Source organism: Falco peregrinus, chromosome 14, assembly GCF_023634155.1.
Source record: "Falco peregrinus isolate bFalPer1 chromosome 14, bFalPer1.pri, whole genome shotgun sequence".
Taxonomy (NCBI): Eukaryota; Metazoa; Chordata; class Aves; order Falconiformes; family Falconidae; genus Falco; species Falco peregrinus.
In genome coordinates, this window is record NC_073734.1 from 16,235,861 (window position 1) to 16,256,320 (window position 20,460).

General features: G+C 48.8%; 1 protein-coding gene across 2 annotated transcripts; it reads right to left on the reverse strand.

Annotated features, from left to right (window-relative positions):
* Window positions 1–429: 429 nt before the first annotated feature.
* VSTM2B (V-set and transmembrane domain containing 2B) lies at window positions 430–20,016 on the reverse strand. 2 transcript variants are annotated; one of them, XM_055818524.1, is made up of 5 exons: window positions 19,624–20,016; window positions 18,814–18,998; window positions 17,194–17,223; window positions 15,972–16,380; window positions 430–636 (listed from the first exon to the last, which is right to left on the reverse strand). In XM_055818524.1, the coding sequence occupies exons 1-5, from the start codon at window positions 19,694–19,696 to the stop codon at window positions 548–550; spliced, it is 786 nt and encodes a 261-aa protein (XP_055674499.1). In that variant the 5' UTR covers window positions 19,697–20,016; the 3' UTR covers window positions 430–547. The 2 variants fall into 2 exon arrangements, with proteins under 2 accessions (XP_055674499.1, XP_055674498.1); XM_055818523.1 differs by lacking the exon at window positions 17,194–17,223 and having other exon boundaries at window positions 19,624–19,840.
* Window positions 20,017–20,460: the final 444 nt, after the last annotated feature.

The following is a 20,460-nucleotide window of genomic DNA, read 5'->3' on the forward strand; positions in this document are numbered from 1 at the left end:
AATCTTCATTTAAAAATAAATATTATTGACAGTGAATATTAATTATGGTAAGATGTACCTTTTTAATTAAAATGTCTCCAAAAGAAATAATTTAATTAAAAAAGAAAAAGGAAATCCAAAAAACCTAAACACAATAATCTACTAAAAATATTTCCTTTCTTAGGAAGGGCTTTGACCCAACATCTTTACATATTGTCATAAAGATAACTGCTCAACAGTTCGTGCAAAATGAAGAGTCAGAGGAAAGGTTTAGAAAAGAAAAAAAAAATTACATTAAAATAGAGAAATCATAAGTGCCATGCACAGAGCAGGGCTTTACACATAGTCTGGAAACTAGATGCATTATTCTATGTGGTTTACTTTCTGTGGCATCCCCAAAAATATGTATTTCCCCCCCCACGCAGAATTTATCATGCTTCTTTCAGTCTCTTTCTGTCCATCTTTAAAACTGCAGTGGTTTTTTTTTTTTTCTTTTTGTCAGGGGTTTGTTCTGTTTTTAAATAGGTTCCTTTTTGTTTGGCTGAGGAGGAGTGGAGGAAGTAGTCCGTCAGTGGTTTACTAATAAATGTACAAGCTTATGCAGTATTAACAGGAACATATATAGGAGTGGGTCTGTAGCATAAATAGGTCCTGTACCTAGAAAAGAAAGAGACAAGGGAGAGGAGGAGATTTTATTCTTTATCTTTTCCAATGGAGAAGATAAATGCAGAGGAGAAATACAGGAAGATTTATTTTTATCACTTCAGAGCCAGGGGTCAGAAGCTTAATTTTAATAGTAAAACAGCATCCTCAAGCTATCCAACTCAAATAGCTTTCTCTTCCCCCACCCAAATCTAACTCCACTTAGGTCATTTCATTATGCATTACTAATGGTATGCCTAAACTTGGCTGCAGCCAAGTTACCAGCAATTGAGACTTCTATAAATACATCTTAATCTGGTATATAGTTTCTTGAGAAATGACAGGTATCAACCACCCATTACTTTAAAGGGAAATGACAAATGCTGCGGCTGTACTCCTTGATTAACGGGACATGAACCCATTTCATTTGGAATGGGAACAGCAGGACCTTGACATCTTCTTTACCTTTTATAGGAAAGAGCAGAATTTTAAATTAAAAATGTGCACAGGAGCTATAGAAAAACAGAGGTCAGATGTGGAACACATCTGTTACAGTCATTTCATCCAAACCCTGGGAGGACAAGACTGCTCCCGCTCCTATGAGGTAAGCTTGTGAGGCACGGTACGGGGCCACGGGGTAGTTACTTACGTGCCGTGCCGTGCCGTCACAGGCGGGCCCGTGCCTGCGACCTTAGGGCTGTAGAAGGAGGATGCAGCTCCCCCTGGGCAGGGGCGGACACCGGTGCCTTTGCTCACAGCAAGAAGTAGCATCCATGTCCGTACTGCAGCTAACAAGGCTGTCCCCCCCTCACACCCACTTACACTACGATACTCGTTCAGGTTTTTTGCTTTCTAGTTATGTGCACCAAAAAGGGGGGAACCGATCGTGCCCCCAGGGTCTGGCCCCCTCTCCGTTGTGTGGGAGGACCGAGCCAGGGGGCTGAGCTTCGTTGGCCGCGCTCTGCCAGGAGCGCAGGACACGCAGCACGGCGCTGGGGCTGCTCCACCTCTGGAACAGGGCACTGCTCTGCTGCCGGGGAAGGGTGAGAACAGCCCCTTCCCACGGAGCAGCTCTGCTGTCCTGGCGCAGCCCGCGCCACTGCTGCAGGACAAGAGGCTGCTGCCTGTCAGGCCCCAGGCCCCCGCTGAGCCCACGCAAACAGGGCTGGGCCGGCCCGCACCAGCAGCTGTCTGGGTCCCAAATGCCAACGGGTGACACCTTTCCAGAGCTGTGACACAGACCAGCATCTGCAGTTATCACCAACACTGTAACACGACAGCAGGGGGCCGCACGCCCGTGACTGGTGTCTCACGTGGCTGTGGGACGTTTCCACAGGGGTGAATGCAGAAACAAGCCCAGCCGGAGCTTTGCCCTGCAGCTGGAGTGCGCAGAGGCACCCAGGAGGAGGCTTCACCAGTGCTGAACACCCTACAGACACAAGCAATCGATGCCCCCAAAAGCCACAGCCACCCAGAAAAGTGAGTGTCAGAGCCACTCTGCAAAGCATGAAAGCTTTAAAAAACCCCACTGGTTTCTGGTGTTCAGTATCTCTGAAAAAGGAATCGGGCTACTTCTATTTAGGCAACTCACTTCAAATGCGAACACTTTAGTCTTGGTCTCCAGGAGATGTGAGCCTCTCGCAGTTGCAGCATGATCAAAGGAAATACCTCGAACAGTTCCCGAGTAAACCACTGCTCTTGGGCTCGCTGGTCAGGCTGCCTCGTAATCTGTATATACCTCACCAGCAAAGCTGAAGTATTATTATCCCATATCAAAAAATAGTTCATAGTAATATGGCGTGCAATTGAGGAACTCAAGAAATGTCCCCATAGTGCTATCCCACAGCCGCCTAGACTGTGTGGAGATTATTTAGTTATTAAGGTTTTAATTAAATCCTTGCATGCACAAACATGTGGCTAAGGACCACTGACATACCAACAGCAAGGCATTAAGATGAAGACAGGATTTATCTTTTTAAAGCTAAAAGTCATTAACAAAGACAATTAAATCAGGTAACTAACGGAGTAACTGATTAACTTTTTGGAAAAAGACACTAGAAATATGTACAGGAAAGTGTGCAACAGCTGCTAAAGCTCAGGCTCCCAGCCATCACAACAGGACAGACACTCACCAGCCCCAAACGTTCTCGCTGCTCTGAGGCAGCAAGGCAGGAGCTCACAAGCTCAAACTCACCCTCCCAACCCCAGGAATCAGCCCCACAGAGCCAGGGTGCAAGGAGGGTCTGGCCCTGGAGACCTGGGGGCAGGAGAAGCAATTCGGCTGGGGAACGCAGCGGGAGCCCTGCCCTGCCAGACCTCCCAGTCTCTGTGGCAGCCTGGGTGCAAGCAGGGCTGTGACAGCCACTCCCCAGCCTCAGAGCCCTCCTCCTCCAGCAGGTCCCCCCTTCCCTTAAACGTATACAGTCAACTGTACAGCTACAGTCAACTGTATACAGCTACTGCTGTCCCCCATGCCGAGGGATGGCAAGGGCAGCCCAGCAGCAGCCGACACTCCTGGCAGCTGCGCGCCGCTCACAGGTGCTGAATTTGTGCCCGTTCCACACCTGCCCACCACCGCGGTGAAGATCTGGCCCCGGGTATTTATTATGCTCGAACCTGAGGGTAGCAAGAACCCATTTTTCCCTGCCAGAGCTGAACTTGGCCTCTCAACGAACAGGAGGAGAGTTACTCAAAAAGCAAGCTGCACTTCTGTAAGGGAGGGATCCTGGAAACGCTGAGGAACGCAACCTGGAGAAACTGGCTCTTGTAGCTCAAGTGCTCTTACAACCGTAGGGCTGCGAACGACACCAGGTTAGGATCGTCTCTGTTTTGAATGGAAAGTAGTATTAGTCACAACCCCACGCAGCAGCTGTGTGCCTGCTAACCACAGTCATTCCTACACCAGTTTTACCTTTATTGACTAGTTTTAGTTTAAATCTCTGCAGAACTGTGAATTCAGTCTAACAGTCCAAATTTGTTGTCATTTCCTCTTGTAGAAATTGCTGTTGTTTTTAACTACATTCTCCATCTGATTAATTTGACAGCAGAACGTGAGTTCAGAATCTCAGCAGTTAAATAAAACATTGGTAAAAAAATATTTGAAAGCAGTTATTCTTACTCAACACCAAATACAAGCTTCTCTTTTCATACTGATCCAGTGTTAATCTCCTCTAGGACTCCAGGCAGTAGAAGAACTTCAGAATTCTCTTCCCTCTGAGCATAAGCAGACTAGAATTTCCAGTAATTTCTCCATGTTTAGTTAACCTGAACCCTCTCCATTGTAGGTAGTATGGATAGACAAGCTGGACTTCGTGTCCTCAATTCTGCTTTTACTGCGGTACTGGAAGTTTTTACTTTTACTTAATAAATTGCTACATTTTTAGATGTAAACACAATACAACAAGGTCCTGACCACTAGGACATGCGACTGACCCAGATCTGAGAACAGAGTGTTTCTACCCAGGGACTTTAAATCAAAGTACATGGTTACTTACAAACTACAGACACTTAGAGGAAAACACTTCATTTATATTTTGAATATTCATTTGATGTTTTGTTATTGTACTACATAGATTTACGATTTTGCTTTTAAATTATTTATATGCACATGGCTAAAAGGGAAAGCCTACCACTAAGCAGAACAATAACAAATTGTTCTGTTTGGGTATGGCGAATTGCTCTCTGGTATCACTCATCCTTCTTTTCGATTTACAACATAATAATGTTTTACTGTAGTTTTCTATTTAATAATTTGTTTTGTGCCAGCATTCATCAAAGTTTGACTTAAAGCAGTTCATCCAATTGAAAACAAACATTAACCAACCAAGTGACTTGTGACACATGGAAAAAATGGGATGATTCTTTTACAAACTGTATTTAACCAATGGCCAAAACCCACAGTTTCCAGCAGTTACCTATTTTTCTTCTGAGAAAGAATCTGAAAAGTCCCTTGATGTCTCTTTCTGAGATGGTGGTAAAATGCAGTGGCCCATATAATAAAAAGCTGAAAGACATCAGTAGCCTCTTTTCCTTGAAGGATGAGGTAACACCTTACATCTGACTGCCCGTTCATGACAGAGCTGTGACCCCAGCTGGCAGCATCACGAGACATTTCTCTGTACTGGCTTTTATGCAGTGACCTGTTAGCCTCGGCCTGTTTCCTTTCAGAATAAGGTTCTATTAAAACTCTCAAACCCGGCATTTCATTAAGGGGAGAGGGATCAAACTGACCATATAGATTAATTTAGTCTCTCCAGAAACTTTAGACTGCTTGAGACATTCTCAGAGAAACGTGTATCTATAGAAAAAATAGGGTGTTATATGGGTTGCCGGTCAAGGATCATTACAGGCAATAATCTCCTGGATAAAACAAATTCTCTCTCCCTGACGTACATTTGGAGCACTTCCACTGAAATGAAGGGAATTTACCAAACTTCAAATCTAAGAGCTTCTTAGAAGTTTTTAATTAAAAAAACCCATTACTAGAGTCACTGTACACTTACTGAAGAGTTAATAAGCTTACACCACATTAGAATTACTCCAGTCTGCGACATGATCTTACAAGCTGCACATATCCTTCTTCCACTGTTAAATACTCACAGCACAATCCACACGCTGCAGTTTTGCTACTGAGGCTCATAACCGGTGCCTTCGCCGTGCTACTCCTCCCCAAGTGCTGATTCTCCTGATGCTGTGCAGAAGCGTATCCAGAGCCTCCGCCAACTTCAGCAACTCTCCCAGCTGCACCCTGCAGCACGGCACCTAATGTGAGGTGCTCCTGTTAAAAGTAGTACGTGGTACTATAGAAATCTATGCAAAAATACTAAACTATGGGCCCCGTTGCTCCTGGCTTTCAGCTGGCTGTGGATCCTCACGCCTAGGCACAGCCAGAAACAGCTCCTGAGCTGCCTTTTGGTGCTGCTCATTTTGGCAATAGTGACTTCCCACGTATTTATAAGCAACTGCATGGGATCTGCTTACCACTGAACCTGCCCAGAAGGCACGACGATAAAACTAGTTTTCAACCCACTACACATTTTTATTTATGATTCGATGAATTTTGGAACAGCTTTCTATAACTCATCTCAAAAAAAATATCTCACAGAAGTCAGTACGTGTATTTATTTCTACACAGCCATGCAGGTATAAGCTAGCGATCCTGCTTACTTCCTCCATGCCATCGAGGTTTGCAAGGTGAAGAGTAAATCTGACGCAGCCGAGTGAGCACTGCCCTCCACACCCTTCTTCCTGAAATGCCATTTCACTTTCCCTATCCACGCTGTAGCCTCAAACTCTCCAGGAAACTGAAACCAGTTTTACTGGCCAGAGTTTTGGAAAACTGTGTCATCATTTTAGGTCTTCTCAAATACACCTGAGTTTCACCCTTTGTCTGCCTGCTCTCTTACCATACGCCCTGCGATGTTCAGGCCTATGTTCAGAACTGAACTGCCGAAATACCAAGTAACAAGAGTAACTTTATTCCATGCTTCTTGGAATTCTGGAAACTCAACAGGTTTCAGTATTTCAAACAAGATTCCATTTGCATTTGCAGTATTTAGCACTCCTAAAGTGACCCCATTCAACTTGCCCATACCTGGATCTATTCATGTGCTGGGCTGAACTCACCTGACTGACCACAGAGGTGAGGCAGAACGTAAAGGCTTGGTAACCCTACAGGGGCTGCAACAGGGCACCACAATGCACGTTTCCAGTATAGGTAGAAAAATAAATGTGTATTTGAGAAAAATCCAATTCTTTGTTGTTCTTAATTTTGATTTGGTTTGATGTGAAATCTGAAAAAGCTCATCTAGGACAACTGTGGGTTTAGTGGTAAACCACAGCGTGAGTGGCAGGAAGGCACAGGAATTGCACCACACAGAGGCATGACAGCGCTGCTAAGATGACCAGCGGAACCTTGTTTTCTTGAGCGGTATCTTCTAGCTCCCAGAACATTTCAACTGACGTGCTTAACCCCCACCCCGAGAAAGAGAACTACGACATGGCTAACCACCCTTGAGTACCGTGAAGCTCCCGTTTTAGCATATTCTGTGAAAAATGGGTCATATGCGTCACGTAGTTACGGACTGATTAGAAAACAAAGAAATTGGATGGCAAGGAGAGGGAGTTGTCATCATGCAAGGAAAGAAAATTCTGGTTCTGATACAAAGCTAAGAAAAAAAGATTCCTCCTGCAGCGTCGATTTCCTGAAGTACTGCACTGCTTTGCTAGAAGCCGACCTGTGTGAGTGCCTGCGAGACAGGGCAGGTGCAGGAACTGGTAGAGGAGTTGTGCGTATGTTTCTTAAGGCACTCACAATTACGGAGGTGGATTTCTGATCACATTAGCGCTCCTTGCAACCGAGACTCATTAAGGCCAAGTTGTTCTCGAAATCCTAGGACTGACAATCCCTTCCAACCATGCATATGGTACACTGATCAGTCAAGTGCTCAATTATCCTCTGCGGAGGCTCCTCCCTTTTTCTCCTAGATCATAAGGGCATTATTAGACATAAGCTACAGCATTAGATGGACAATTGATCTGATCCAGTTCGACAGTTGCTGCAGGTCTGCGCGGCCGGCCATTTTTGCATTAAACACAGCTACTAACAAACAGAAAGAGGGATAGTTAAACTAGGGGATTTGATGAATGTATGGAAGTGCGTATCAGGTAGAGAGCAAGAAATAATTAAACCTTTATAAAAAATATTTCTACTTTTTAGGTTGTCAGAGAAATAAGCAGTTCCATTGTCAATAGGTTGGTGAAAACTCATCTCCCACTAAAGCTCCAAGAAGTAGGGACACATAATACGGGAAACAGCTGGTACATTTCCCCTCAGTTTCCCCACTTCCCTTCTGTGGTAGCCAAAGATGTACAGAGCAGTCAGCAGTCTTACCGAAAGCCTCACCCTGCTTCTTCCAAATGCTATATTTGTGTGAAAAATGCCATATTTGTGTGAAAACTGCTGTACTGAGAGAAGGTGGTGCCCCCAGAGAGCCCAGCAGAGCAGCAGCTGAGTGGATTCATGCTCTTGGGATCTGTCCTACACAGGAGACAGCCAAATAAATCACCACCCAATCACTCCAAATATCCACTCTTGGAGAAATTAAGGAAAACCTTCAAGAAAACACCAGCATATGCTTCAAGAAAATAACAACACTAATTTAACAAGCTCCAAAAGGAAACACTGCTACAGACAGTGTCAGTGTAGAATAGCGACATATCCTGAATACTTAAAGAGTCACTCACTCTGTATAGATCATGCAGCTTAAATACTTTATATTGTTCTGCATTTAAATAAGCCAGTAAATTTCCTATTTTGAGACCTGCAGCTGGTCTCTACTTTGTAGTACATTCCCCTAAACAGATTTCTGCTTTGGTATCTGCGAGATTTCTCCTCACCAAGTATCTTACTAAAGAAACCCAAACCATGCAACTATGGATTTGTTTTATTTCCAGAATCTTCTGCAGTTCCATGACCTACAACTTACCAAAACCAAGCACCATTAATTCACTCCTCGAACACTTGAATAATGAAAGATACAAAATTCTTTGTAGTGCTACGATTTGGTGGAAAATTAATTTTGAACTAAAACATATAGAAAAAAGCCCAACTACATTAGTGGTAGTTCGGGTAGTAAATAAGCATCCAGCCCTACGCATCCTTCTTCAGTACTACTATGTGAGCAAGTCCACATCACACTGATACAAACAAATAGCAAAAAGCCCAACTCAAACTACCCAAATCACGGGGCAATGAAGAACACTGGTAGCGGGTGTTCAGTTACTGAGCTTTGAAGTGAGTCTGGGCCATATTCTCAAGTTTTTCATTATAAGCAGGAGGACTAAAAAGCCACGCTGCAAAAAGCAGGCAAGCTAGATACGGTCACACAATTCTGTAAGTCAACACTTTAGGAAAAGGCTTGCAATAAAAGCCCCACAAATTTCACATTCTGTAAGTATTTGCAACCCAGAAGTAAAGAACAAGACATTGCAGTTCTCACTTTACTGTCTTTTAGGGTATTTTTGACTTGATCAGGATTAGAAGCCAGCCACCAATGTAGCTGTAATTACCACTCCAATCAGAATTACTAAAGTTAAGCAGATCTGAGTGCAGATTATCTAAGGATTTTTTTTGAAAATAACCCTATCCTGTCCATACGTAAAGAACAGAGCTCAACGCATTAGCAGGATACATGATGGCACACGGAAAATGACTGTATTGAGACCATGTGCCTGAAAAAAAGCAGAGCCTGTGATTTACACACAGAAAGGGTCACCTTTTGGCTGTAAACAAACAGCGACCTTTTGGGATTGACCCACAAATATACAGACCCACCAAACCTTTCCAATGATTGCTGTCTGCCAGACACTGGCTAACTAAAGACACTGCCATGCCCTAGATCTAAGGGAGGCCAAACTTTACTGAATAAGCCAGCAAGGGGTTATTCGGAAAAACTGCGGACATAGCACATTCCTCAGTGCCCTCTTTACCTGTGAGATCTCCAGCTCCCTGGCACGAGAGATATTCAGATTAGAATGCTGATTTTAAAACATTATAAAGTAACACATTAGTCCTAATTATACCAGTTCGGTGAATTTTACACATGACCAATAAAATGACAGACATAGAAGACGACATCCATGAGAGGACTAACTGCGCTCTGCCTCGTTTCGAAGCTAGCAGCTGCTCCTAGCCCACACAACAAGGATGCTCTGCCACAACCACGCGAACGCAGGGCAAGACCAGATAGTATAGCAACTACTCGACATCCTGCGTGAGCGCCGTTAGCGCAGCTCCCTTCTCCAGCCGCGGCACAACGATCTGCACACTGCTACCACACTGACTTCTCCACAGAGCACAGTTTCTGCTCTGCCAGACTGCTCTTCTTTCCAGCTAATAAAGTTGCCTCCCAACTGATAACAGCCTAGCAATATAAAATACTCGGTTGTTAACCACTGTTGTGACAAATAATACCATTCTGCTGACAACCCCATTTTTTCCAATACAAACCTACTTGAATGGTTATTATTGACATATGGGACTGCTCTGCCATTATCTAATTTTAAAAAACACATAGTAAACAGCAACAGCGAACCTGCCAGCATTCTCCCTGCTTTAGCAAAGCTAAATCAAAACCCAAACCAAACCCCTTTTATTACCAGCACGGCCCTGTCAGGCTCCGTCACATAAAGCACACCTTTTTCACAGGACTGCTGTAAGATTCGTCTCCTGTCAGATCGTACTTTATGTTTGCTTTTCCAACTACAGACCACTACTATTAATATCCTTCTCAAAACTAGTACCAGTAAGATTGTCTTGACATTTCTTTCTGCTATGACTGCGAAGTATACCATTTAAAGTATTAGGGACCTATATAATCCACGAGAGTTCCCATGTTTCTATACATCAGCAAAGCTGTATCAGTATAGATACATATATAGATAGATATATAGATCAGAGGTGGGGAATGCATGACAATTATCTGCCTCTTGTAAAATACACACAGTAAGTTAGCTGGTACTGCAAACTAAGACTCCATTTTGCGAAGTACCTACTGAAACCATACACAAAGAACTAGCCCAAAATGCTGTTTGTTCATGCAAAAAGACACGTGGGAGCACTAAGCCTTTCTAATACAAATTTCTAATTTTCACTCACTAATGAATCAATCTCATACAGAAATCTAGACCAATGTGAGGTACAGCTTCCACATTCGTTAGAAAGACCTGGAACACCCCTTTCACTGTATTCAGTAATATTTTTTAATAAACATTTTTTCATCTATAACTTGAAGATATTAAAGAAGTTCAAATAATATTCGGATTTCTTCAAGGACACTGCACAGGCTTTAGCAGAAGAGGTTAGTACAGTTTTGTCTGTCCTCTGGGGAACAAGCAAGAACCACTGAAAGGAGGTTACTCAAATAAATTGCATTTCCACAGTACAAAACCCACCCTGGCACAGCTTGTTTCTGCCCTAGGTAATGAGGTGACACGGGTACTGCAATTCGTGCTTTTGTCCAGTTCAAGAATTAATCCATATTACACACACACAAAAGAAGATATTTGACCTCACTTGTCCCCAAAGCAGTCTAATTTGCCTAGATATTAAAGTGCTAGTGATGTGTAGTTAATGAGAATTCTTTTTGCATGTTTATTATCCAGTGACATTTAGGAGGTCAGCCTGATAATTCAGTTATGGTCTCCGTCTCGCTACTTTATTTAACGTAAAGGAAAATGTGACGTGACCCAGGCTGCATTTAACTACAAATAACAACAGAATGGGAGCTCATATATGGTCTCATAAAAAGCGCAGGGGTAGTGAAGGAGACCCAGACACTACCGAGCTGGAAAGGTAGGGAGCCTAAGCCGAACAACAACAGAGACCTTCCCTTCTTGCTATTTTGTGTGCTGTTCATCTACCAAAGACAAATGAGCTCCACAGGCTGTTCCTCAAACTAGCACGCAGAGTAATTCAAATACTGACAAAGCCGGGAGAGCCCTAGACCCACCCCCCTACCCAAAGTTTATCCACACTCAACCCCTGCCACCCCAAACAAGGCCCTCTAACCAGCCACAGCGGGTGCATTTACTTTCCCGTCTCTAAGCTGCAAAAAAAATTACACCTTTTGCTTCCTAGTGCACGATGGAGATCCAACGCTCTCCCGCCTCAAGGCAGGTTGCCACAGCTCGACTTGGTGCAGGTACTGCTCTTGCGAGCACCGCTGGGAGCTGCACACGCACAGAGACGGCAGAATTGGGACCCGGTGCTGTATCATCTGAGGCCATGCAGCCCACAAGCAGACTTCCTTCTGCCTCAGACATAAAAGGCTTCGTGGGGGGGAGAGGGGGACAGGCGTGAAGTGAAGACTTATTTTCTTCCGTGCTGTGAACACTTCATCTCTGCATAACACATGAGTCTGTGTCCTTCCTAGAGCACTCTAAGCATAATGAAGCACAGTTTCTTGTTTCACACTCCCATCTTTGTTTATTTTATTTAAAGCTTTCACTTCAGAGCTTTGAGGCTAGAGATCAAACAAATAAAAGGGAATTTGGAAGCTGCAATGTCTGATCTACATTCTGCTCAGAAGTTAAACTAAAAATTGCCCCCCAGCCAATACACAGGCACTCATTTTGAAGACCGTTTGGTAGGCTGTAATACAGACAATTTGCCTCCCAGAAGGTCAGTATGAAGATCCTTGTTTATTACTTCACCTATCAGGTGACAAAGTTAGTTTCATGACTAAAGGCACTAGACTGAAATTTAAGAGATCTGAAATTAAGTTTTCATAGTTTATTTCACAGCCGCCACACACTCAGCAAAGTCAGTCATCGCTCTCCCCGCCATTTGTCCCGCTCATCCATTTAGACTACCAACCTCTGGGGACAGACACACATGCTCCTGTACCGTCCCTGCTTTCCCAGTACCAACCAGGAACACTTCCAAACACATTAACACTATACACGCTCTTTCACTTGCTCACCCTGATTTTTTTCCTACAGCAGAAGATTCCATTTGCATACCAGTATTTAAACTGAAAGCTAAATACTATTTTCATTTAGTACCATATGGACAACAGCTCCTTCTCTGACTGTATTAAAACCAGCAGATCTGCCTCCTTGCAGCCTAAGGAACATGCTCTGTTTCCACCTCAGCCTGCCTTACCGGCGGCTTCTTTACTTCTTGTGAGGCCACAGCACTAAAGTTTTTACATGGTAGCATAAACATTACAGATGAAATTCTGTTTGAATAGACAGTATTTCTGGCATATCGGGAAATCTTTCTGTTACATTGGAACTATTCCCTTACATACTATAATGCTGATCACCAAATTTCTACCAAAATTTCAGAGGATTTTCTGAAACTATGGATTTTCTAATTATACCTGCTTTGTCAGATGAGACTCTATGCTCTTTAGATAATTTCAGTAACAGACACATTTATCCTAATAAGTTTATGTTTCAGTTCAACTAGAAGATGTAAAGAATTCCATTTTTCCATGTGTATGACTGGGACTCCAAGTGAAGTCAACGAGAGCCTGCAGACATATCTGAAAGCAGCATTTGATCTATAATCACATTTATTGGAATACAAGCACACAGAGGCCCCATCTTACTACACTGAACATACTGGGAAGATTTCTGTTGCAAGGAAAATAGGATTAGAACTCAATTCATGCAGGGCACTGTGGCTAGTGCCATGCCATCAGCTTTTAGGCAGAGGTCTCCAACGTATTAAATGACGGTGTTTCTTCATCACTGACGGCAAATCCATTGTTTGAGCACATTTCTGCATTTATACAGAGGAACTATCCCTGTGTACAATGAAAAGCCTTACACATGCTTAAGACGTTAAGATGATTCAATTATTACACACAGATTTGGTGCAAGTACTTATCTGTATGTGTGCTACAGAGCTCAAAACAAGACAAAGCATACGTATTACACTATCATACATATACTGAATTCATACAGATTCATACAGCAACACAGGGTTAGGTCCTGCAGTCTCATACAGCTACGTAAACAAAGATTTAGCTTGATTTGATGGCCCTACTGTGAGGAAAACCAGCCACGACACTGCCTTGAGAGGGCGGACTTCAAACAGGGCTTCTAGTTTCCAGAGATAAAAAAAGAGAAAACCCCCCAGTATTTCCTATAAAGAGACTACACTCTTTGCAGAGAAAAATACTGCACCTAAAATAGGTCTAAAGACACCACTTTAACATACAAATAAATAGGAAACTGAACTCTAGGATGTCATTTTCTTTGAAAACATTTTGGAGAATGTTTAGTGCTTAGCCAATGCGAGTGACAGCACTGGAGACCCTAGTCTTCAATTTCTTCACAAAAGCAGGCAATATCCCTGCAAGTCCTCATCACACTGGCTTCCACATTAGTATTTTATCCACGTGCCTTTATTCTGGGTAGGGAGCAACGCTTCACATCTAGGGGAGATAAATCCATTTCTTGCCTCTACACCAAGCTGTCTCTCTCTCTGCTTCAAACCAAGTGCCTGGCCCCGACAGTCTTTCTAAAATACACCAACGACGGGGCCTGGGACAGCAACCTGATTCACAAAAGCAAGCAAAGACACACCTTGCGGGAACCAGTCTCAGACAGTTCTGGTCCAGAAGGCACCTGAATCAGGAATTTCGAGGGCCAAGCTTTCAGCTGCTAATCTCCTGAGCCATGCTGTGGCTGATGTTTGATTGATAGGTAATTACAGGCAGCTCCAACCTGCCATAGGTATGGCAATTACAAGAAACCAAGCAGAAGCCTGTTATTCAGGGGGTCTTGATTCAAGCAGAGTAAAAAGACATTATTTTTACAGAGGACCATACCAAAATACAAAATTAGTTGCCTCCCTGGTAGGCAGACAAAAGCAGTTGCTAAGTTTTACCTTTTAAGTCAGTACTACAAACAAGAACCGGAGTCCTAAGCTCTCCACATCCACTTCGGCTTTCTCCCGGAATGGAAACTGCCACGGAGTGGCACTGTTCACAGACATCCTGGTACACAGGAGAGATGTCACAGCAGGAAATTTTGGTTTAGCCTATTTTGTAGTCCTCTTAGCATCAGCCTCCATCTGGAGATCCCCATGAAATATTTTTCTGCATTCCACTACCTTTTTCACTGATTTAAATCATTCCATTATCTTCACTGCTGGCCAGAATGCCTTACAGTTTATTTTCAGAATTTAATCCAGCCTAGAAATGATGCAGCAGTGCCACATCCCCAAACCACAGACATGTAAAAAATCAGGACAGACAGCAGTTTAGATGATCTGGGCAGGGGGTCTTGCCCTAACAGACATATGTGACATGCTTGCTTAGCGGCACACGCTCACGTCCATCTGTTGAGATGGAACTGAGCCCACTGCACTTTCATCATCTTGTTTTTAGTTCATATGCAGCACATAAGCGCTGGGTTCAACAGGCAGGGCACACGGTGGTGCGAATCCCAAACTGAACTTATTTTGTCGGCGCGGAAACACTGCAAGAATTCTCACCGTGGGGGAGTGGGAAACACAAAAACAACCACCAGATGTGGGCTGCTAGGAAGAAAGCAGACCCTGCCAGGAGGAAAACAACAGATCCTGAGCATTACAGTGTTCGGTTTAATTTCTTGTGGTCAGTGAACTCAGCAAAAGCAAACCGAACTTTTTTACATGCCCACAGGCATCCGCAGTTAGACCTCTGGAATTACCTTTCTCTTCCACTGCACATCAATGAACCACCAGCTTAGTTTTAGGAATGATAAGGAGTAAAACCTGTTTTCAAGTGAATTTCTACATGAGAAATAAACTAAACTACTCAGAAAACAGCAGAAGGTAGTAGCCAGATAAAAGAAGCACCCGGTCACAGTGACCCACATACAACTGATTTCCATTACTGCCAGCCAAAACCTGCAATTGTTTGCCCTGCAAGTGTGAAGAGGTATCAGAAGGAAGTGCCAGCACTCCTGTGTGAGGATTATGAGCCTGCGTAAGAGACTCATCAGAGAGGGGAGCTCAGGGCTTTCCCTGCACGGTTGGTGGCACAGAATTGTTTCCCTTCTTGGCAGGGACATTTGTTTAACGTTAGCCAAGTGGCAGTGGCTGACAGGGGAGCTAAAGCCCAGCCAGAGCAACACCACACCTCTGAAGCTTGAAACACCACTGTAACAGAGATTTAAGACTCCGTGTTCTTTCTCCCTGACTTTGCTCTCGTTAGTGTACATACAGGTTCACAACCGCCTTCTCCAGCTGGCCATAACGTGCTACTGTGCCATTAAGAACTTAATACAGTATTAACTGATAGACAATCAGCATTAGCGGCGTGTTTACATTTACAAACCACTACAGAGCGCAGTATCTCCAGTTCCTGGCCTGCCAGTAATTTGGGCGCGGAGCTCGTCACGCAGCCATCGGCATCGCCCTTCCGAACGCGCACCCCGCTCCGCACGGACCCCGTAACCCCTCACTGGCCCTAACTCTCTGCAGAACAGCTGCGCCATTCCGCTCACTCGAGGCTGCAGCTGCTCTTTAAAGCACTGCTTCCGACAAGCGCAGGGAGGGTCGGAACGCGGGGCCGGCCACCGCACCCACGGCAGGGAAACAGGGCCCAGCCTTGCCCTCGGCCTCACGCCCCCGCTAACCCCCGAGCTGCAGGGTGCAGCGCGCGTCCCTCTCCGGGGGTAGCTCGGGTGCGTGCGCCTGCCCACTGGGTGCAACGGTTTAGCCACAGGCTCCCGGCGACCGTCCCACCCGTGACAGAGGGGTGTCGCGGTACCCGGCCCTACCCCGCGCTGCGGGACCTGGGGAGCCACGGCCGGCCGGGGGAGAGGGGAGCCCCCCGCCCGCGCCCTACCTGAACCGTGCTGCTGGCGGAGGATGGCGGCCTGACCCGGCGGCGGCGAGGCCGAGGAGGCGGCGGCCGCCGAGGCGGTGGCGCTGGCGGTGGAGGCGGCGGCACCGGCACCCCCCGGGGCCGGGGGCGGCGGCGGGCGCTTGCCGGGGCCGGGCTGCGGCGTGGGCCGGGCGGCGGGGCCGTGGCGCCGCGGGGCCGCGCCGCTCTGGATGTGCGACACCGCCTCGGCCGCCTGCACGTCGGGCGGCGCGAAGCGGGAGAGGACGCGCAGCAGCGCCTGGGCCTTGTGCTCCTCTGTCTCGTCGTCGCTGTAGTCCGCCACGCGGCACTGGTAGACGCCCTCGTCCTGGCGCCGCACGCCCGAGAGCCGCAGCCGGTGCGAGATGTCGTTGCCCTGGACGCGGACCGTCTGCAAGAGAGCGCACCGCGGGGCGCCGCCTCAGCCGGGGCCGACCCCGCTCCTCCCCCCGGCGCACGTGGGGAACACCGAGCCCATCGCCGCCAGACCCCGGGCACTTCAGCCCAGCCCCGCGCTGTGAAAGCCCCGCTTCGGGGTCCCGAGGGGCCGCCCAGCATCAGCCCCTGCTCCCCACCGTCCCCACGCCACCGCGGGCCGGGCCCCTCTCCCCTGCAGCCCCGCGGCTGCCCCGGCGCCGGGCGCCACCAGCCCGCACCAACCCCCCCCCCCCCCCCCCGGCGGCAGGAGGCCGGGGCACCGGTGCGGTGCCGCCCGGCCGAGCCCGAGGGGGTGCCCGCCCCGCAGCCCCGGTGCAGGCCGCCCTCCGCCGCTGCCTCGCTGGCACCCCGGGCCCGCATCGCTGGGAACAGGACTGGTTCCCGGCAGGACCTGGGGAGAGGAGAGGGTCGCCACGGGCGACTGGGGTTTGCCGAGGGCTGGGAGAAAAACAAAAAGCAAATTTCTCTCCTCATCTGGCCCCCAGTCCTTTTCAAACGTGGCAAAGGAAGGGCTGTAGGGCAGGCATCGCCTCCCCTCCACCTGCGAGGAATGAGACGTGACTGCTAAACCAGCAACAGATGGCAACGCTTCAACCGAGCCACGACACGCCGAGGAGGGGCAATGGGCCACGCTCCCGCCGTGCTGCAGGTGTGGGGCTGCCGGGGAGACCAGCTGCGTGCGTGTGTCAGGAGAGGAGGGGGCATGCAGTACATCCCACGTGAACCGGAGGAGGGGTGTGCACCACCCAGCTGGAGCTGCACTTACGCTGATTTTGGTTGCATCCTTATTCGTTACCTGAAAGAGGAGAATTAAAGGAGATTAGACTCAGCTGTGCCAGCACAGCAACAAGATGCTCATATTCCCACCCCATTGCAAGGACAGGACGTGCACAGATACAAATTTCTCCACCTGCCATTCACACAGCCTGTGTGTGGCTGGAGGGGGGGAGCTCCCCTAGTGATGGGGAAGGCAGCAAACCAGTGCTCAGCTGTGGGGAGTGTTTTGGTAAAGTTCCTGTGGTGCCCACAGAAGCACTGCCTTCACCAAGGGTGCAAACAGCAGCCAAAGAAACGCTTGTTGCATGCTGTGCTGCTCACAGACACTGACAAACACCAGGGAAGGTGCTTTACCAGGGGCATTAGCACAGCGGTGAAAAAGTGCTTGGGTGGGCTGGATCTTGCACTGGCTCAGGGCAGAGCTTCAGTCCTGAAAAATCCTGGGAGCAGGTATCACTCAGCAGGTTTTGTACTTGGTTATTTTTTTTGTCTCCAGCCAACTACCGTAAACCTAAGTGATGCCTCAGATCTCACTGATGCGCCTCCCAGGGAGACGGTCATCATTCTCCAGGCATGCCCTGTCATCATTTATTGTAAAAGCAACTCACGGTTTTTATATAAGGTTAAAGACGACATTTAAATCCAAGCGATTTATTTCCCTGTCTGACAACTGACTTACACTTTCCCCAGCTAGGCGGCATTGCATTAGCTCAGTGTCTATATGCTTTGCATCTCTATTTGAGCTCTGCAGGAAAACAAGTGTGCCACAGAGAGGGGAGCTGGCACAGGCACAGAGGCTGCCACGGGGCACCCTGTTGGCGCAGGGGCCGGGGGGGGCCGGAGACTATGACGTGCCCTGCGCAGTAGGGCAATATGGCCTGACAGCCCTGCTTTACCCCCCTCCTTGTGCCACGCCATTTGGCGCCAGAAAGGTGTCTTGCACTGGGGGGAGGCTGCAGAATGAACTAGCTCACGTCGGGGAAACGCAGATGAAAAATTTAGACTAGAGCCTACCCTCACACCAGGCAGCTTGCTAGGGGGAGGGGAAAGGACATGCAAGATTTAACTTTGCTTCATGCATTTTAATTACTACATCTGACTGTTTGAAAATGTCTCGCTGAGCTCCAGATACAGACATATGTACATGCACCCTGAGAAACTATATGCATTTGTATAGGCAGATTGATATGTACTTAACATACCAATAGAGAGGTCTATCCCTTGCGCCTTCCTCTGCTGTCAGTGAGCAAAGGCTCTCCCATCTTTTACAGTGGTTCCTAGCTCTGCCCACAGAAGCACTAGTTTTTATTTGTTCCCACTTCACACTACAGCTATTTTTGATGGCCTCTCCCAGGTGCTCATTGCTGATTTTGCAGCAGGACATTTATCATTTTTTATTTACCATCCTTAAAGCACTGCTGATTTTTTTTCCTGAAGTCCCCCACGGTGCGTGCCCTGTCCTCCTCCATCCCAGGGTGGGCCCGGGGATGCCAGCGCTTCCAACCACTCGCTGGCACTGGGTAGAGGAAGCACTCTCCTCTCTGGGACTGATCACCCTCTGCTGTGCACATTGCACTCGAAGAGATAAATCTCCGTAGCACCGTATTACCTTGCTCCTGCTGCCGGGGACACTGATGGCTAATTCGTGTGCAAGTTCTCTGGCTGGTTCTTTAAGGTACCACCACTGGATTTCCAAGGAGTAAGAGGTGGATCCGCTGGCTCGGAAAGCACAAGGCATCTCAATATCATCTCCCTCCCTAACAGTCACATCTTTGGGAACTTCAGTAAAGGTAGCTGGGAGGGGAAAATAGAGTTACAAGGGCTGGTTAATGGGAGAGATTAAAAGACAAGACCAATCCTTTTCAGCGTAAAATGAGCTGCTTCAGCTCAAGGTCTAAGCGCTGACCAGGGCACGGGTTTCCCGCAGTCCGGTGACCGCCGCGCAAGCGGAGCATCCAGGACTGCGCACCCGGCGCAGGGCCGAGCCGGGGAGCGCGGCTCCAGCGGGCAGGCAAAGTTTGAAGCGGGCCTTAAACGCGCTCGTTCTCCCAAGCAAGCCCTCGGCTGGGCACAGGGGCACCAGTGTTGCGCGGCCCCCTCCCCCAGCCCCGGCGCGGGGTCTGCCCCGGGCTGCGCTCCGCTCCGCGCCCGCGCTGCCGGCAGCTGCGGCCGCAACAGTGCCACCTTGTTCTGCAACAGCCCGCCCCGGCGGCGCTCCCTGCCCCCGCCGGCAGCGCTTCCACAGGCACAAGCGGCGGGGAGGCCGGCACTCGGCGCGACGGCCGGCAGGGGCCAAGCGGCCAGAGCCCCGCGGCGGGCAGGGCAGCCACCCCCGCCCCGGAGCCCCGCTGCCTCCCGCCACCAAGTTGTGTCCGGAGCGGCGGCTCCCCGCGGGGGGAGGCAGAAGTTTCCCACTCACCGGTGACGATGAAGAGCAGAGGTGCGTTGAACATCAGGTAACATAAGGTGCAGAAGAGCCCCCGATTTTCCATCGCATCTATGTGGGCTGCGGGCGGGGGCCGGGCTGGGGGCGCAGCCGGGCACGCCTCAATCCATCGCACACGGCGGGGCCGGGTCGGGGCTCCCTCCCGAGAAGCCGCCCGGCTAACCTTGGTTTGTGGGGAAGCAAAGGTAAAATCCACAGCCGGCTGCTCAGAGCGGCTCGCCGGTGGAAGCGGCGTCTCAGGGAACGAAGCGATAAATCTCGTCCCGGCGCTTTGCTCCGCCGCTCGGGATTCAGCTGCCCTGCGCTGGATGGGGGCTCCCGCTGCCCGCAGGCGAGGACGCGGCGCCGGGCTCCCCGCCGAGACCCATCACCCTGCCGAGCCTGCTCTCGGCGCCGGCGGAAAGCTCCGGCGAGGCGGCAGGGACCAGCCTCCTCTCCCCGAGCCCGGGGAGCGCCCCGCGTATTCCTGCGGCGGCCCGGGCTCTGCCCCCGCACGGGCGGCGGCTGCACGACGGCGGCGGCGCGTCCGGCTCCGCCTCTCCCTCCCGGGCACCGAGCGGCCCCGGCCGCAGCGGCACCCGCGGGGCCGGCCCCGCCTCCGCCCCGCCCCCAGCGGGAGGCCCCGCCCCCCGCCGAGGGGTCCGGCCGTCGGGCTGCCGGTGCCCCCCGCCCCTCGCCAGGTGCCGCGGCCGCGCTATGAGGACCGCAGCGTGCCCGGCCGGGGAGCCACCGCCCGCTGCTGATGGCTCACTTGCTGTCAGGCTTCCCGGCTCACCGTGTTTATTGCGTGTTGAAATACATTAAGGAAAA